General features: G+C 47.7%; 1 protein-coding gene across 1 annotated transcript; it reads right to left on the bottom strand.

Moving 5' to 3' along the window:
* Positions 1-603: 603 nt before the first annotated feature.
* Positions 604-2,026, bottom strand: DEU56DRAFT_919831 (uncharacterized protein; the record flags this gene model as incomplete). Its single annotated transcript, XM_041358339.1, has 5 exons — positions 604-854; positions 914-1,656; positions 1,706-1,817; positions 1,871-1,949; positions 2,009-2,026. The coding sequence occupies 5 exons, from the start codon at positions 2,024-2,026 to the stop codon at positions 604-606; spliced, it is 1,203 nt and encodes a 400-aa protein (XP_041201166.1).
* Positions 2,027-2,082: the final 56 nt, after the last annotated feature.

Below are 2,082 nucleotides of genomic sequence, written 5' to 3'. Positions count from 1 at the left end.
TCCCCATTATGACCCAACCACTCAGTAAAGCTCCAGTGGGTTATACACTCATTTTCTAACAACATTTATGGAGTACCCCTTATCATCACACCTAACAACACTAAGTCAAGTTCTACTTCCTATACTGGGCTAGATGCCCAAATCATGTCGGCCGGCCATGGCCTGCAGGTCTCAAATGGAGGCTGGCCCTACAAGCAAGAATTCTCTGCCAGGCCGGCCGGCCACTCCCCACATACTGCAGGGGTGGGCAGGCCACTGGGCCAGATGCCCAAAGCCCGCGGCCGGCCCCCCTACGCATGCTGCAAGGGGAGGCTGGCTGGCCAAGAATTCATTCCTGGCCGGCCGGCCACATACCACATACTACAGAAATGGACAGGCCTGCTGGGCCAGATGCCCACATGATAGCGGCCGGCCCCTTCCTGCAGCCTGTAAGGAGGGGCTGGCCCAGCAAGAATTCATTTGTAGGCTGGCCGGCCACGGCCCACGTACTGCAGAGCTGGGCAGGCCACTAGGCCAGAATCTGTTTACATTCTGAATACTCACATCACACTTTTTTCAAGTCAGGAAGATCAACATTACATTAGCATATCAACTCGTGAAATATCAACTTGTTATAAGTAATTTTCCTTCAAAATTCTTGAGGCCCTGAGCTGAAAATTCTGCCCACATAGATGCCTGCCTCTCAGCATATGCCCTATTCCCATTCTTGATGCTTTCATCTGCCCGAACTCTCCACCTCTCCTCCTGTGTCCGAAACCAGGATATGGTCCAAAACATTTCATGTTGTACCAATTTCAGTTCTTCTGACCAACGGTCATACCGTGCTTTAGCTTTCAACCAATTCACACGATAAACTGGAAATGGGGAAATAAGGTAATTCACTTGATAAAAAACAGATCACAATAAAACTTACACTCATTCATCCATATGTTCTTCTGACTGTCCTCCGCATTGTTGATCCTCCAAAACCAAGCCAATTTATCTGAACCCTGCCCATGCCTGTTTTCTTCTGTGACTTCTTTGCTCACCACTAGGTCCTGAGGCTTTAGGGGTTGATACACTGCCACTGTATCAGAGTCAGCCCCTAGGCGGAGCATTGCAGCCCTTGCCCGGCTGTAACCTCTTGCATGTCTGTTGATGGAGAGAGTTATCGTTTGGAGTTCCTTTTTAGATCTAGTGCCCTGGTGATGGACCGATTTGTTGGAGTGTATTTTCTCCCGAAAGACGACTGATCTATCACCCAGGGCTTGACGAAGCTTTTCCAGGCAGTCGTTTGCTTGACCCTTTCGAAGCTCGAGTTCTTCTTGACGTAATGCCAAGACAACATCATCCATGATGTGACCAGAGGCTGCCCATGATGGCATCCAAATCTCGGTGACTTCGGCAGGTGAGTCAATATTACCGTCGAAGTCCAAAATGTCCTCTTCCTCTGGATCTTCCATATTGGATATGTCAGCCTCCTCCAGGCACAGTTCAGGGTTGTCCAGTGGTGCTCCTTCACCTCCCTTCAATTCCATACCATTAGTCATGACCTCTGCAGCCTCATGGAACTTAATAATCCGTGCCATGAGCTTTTGCCGTTTTTCTTCAATCCCGGTTCTCTGGGAAGCAGTTGGATCCTGGGGCAGCTGCCTTATAGACAATCTCAAGGCATCTCTAGTAACACAATTTAAGTCAATCCAATCTGAAAGTCAGAATACCTTACTGAGAATTTTCTATATTTATACCCTCGATCAACCATGCAACAGACCCAGTCCTACCATTAGCAGATAGTTCATTTTCAGTCAATCTGAGACGTATTTCAGCCATAGAGGGTGCTTTAAATTATTTTCCATCAGGGCAAAATCAACGTCCACCACACAAGACCTACCTTTGTCCATTTTAAGCTGATAGATGTCAAGAAGCTCTCCGCGGTCCTGAGTCGCTTTTTCGGCTGCCTTTTTCCACTCCTGAACATCATCCAAGTCAAGTGATCTGGTTAATTCCTCATATGGACCCTGAGTGTCACTAACACCCTGTAGGGCATGACGATACTTTTTGAGTAATGACTTGACTTTTGCCAAGTTTATGTCAGGTGAAGTA

This window comes from Suillus clintonianus, assembly GCF_016758775.1.
Source record: "Suillus clintonianus strain FC179 chromosome Unknown DEU56scaffold_184, whole genome shotgun sequence".
Lineage (NCBI taxonomy): Eukaryota > Fungi > Basidiomycota > Agaricomycetes > Boletales > Suillaceae > Suillus > Suillus clintonianus.
The sequence above is the reverse complement of the archived record's forward strand: the minus strand, read 5'-3'. Positions and strand labels throughout refer to the sequence as shown.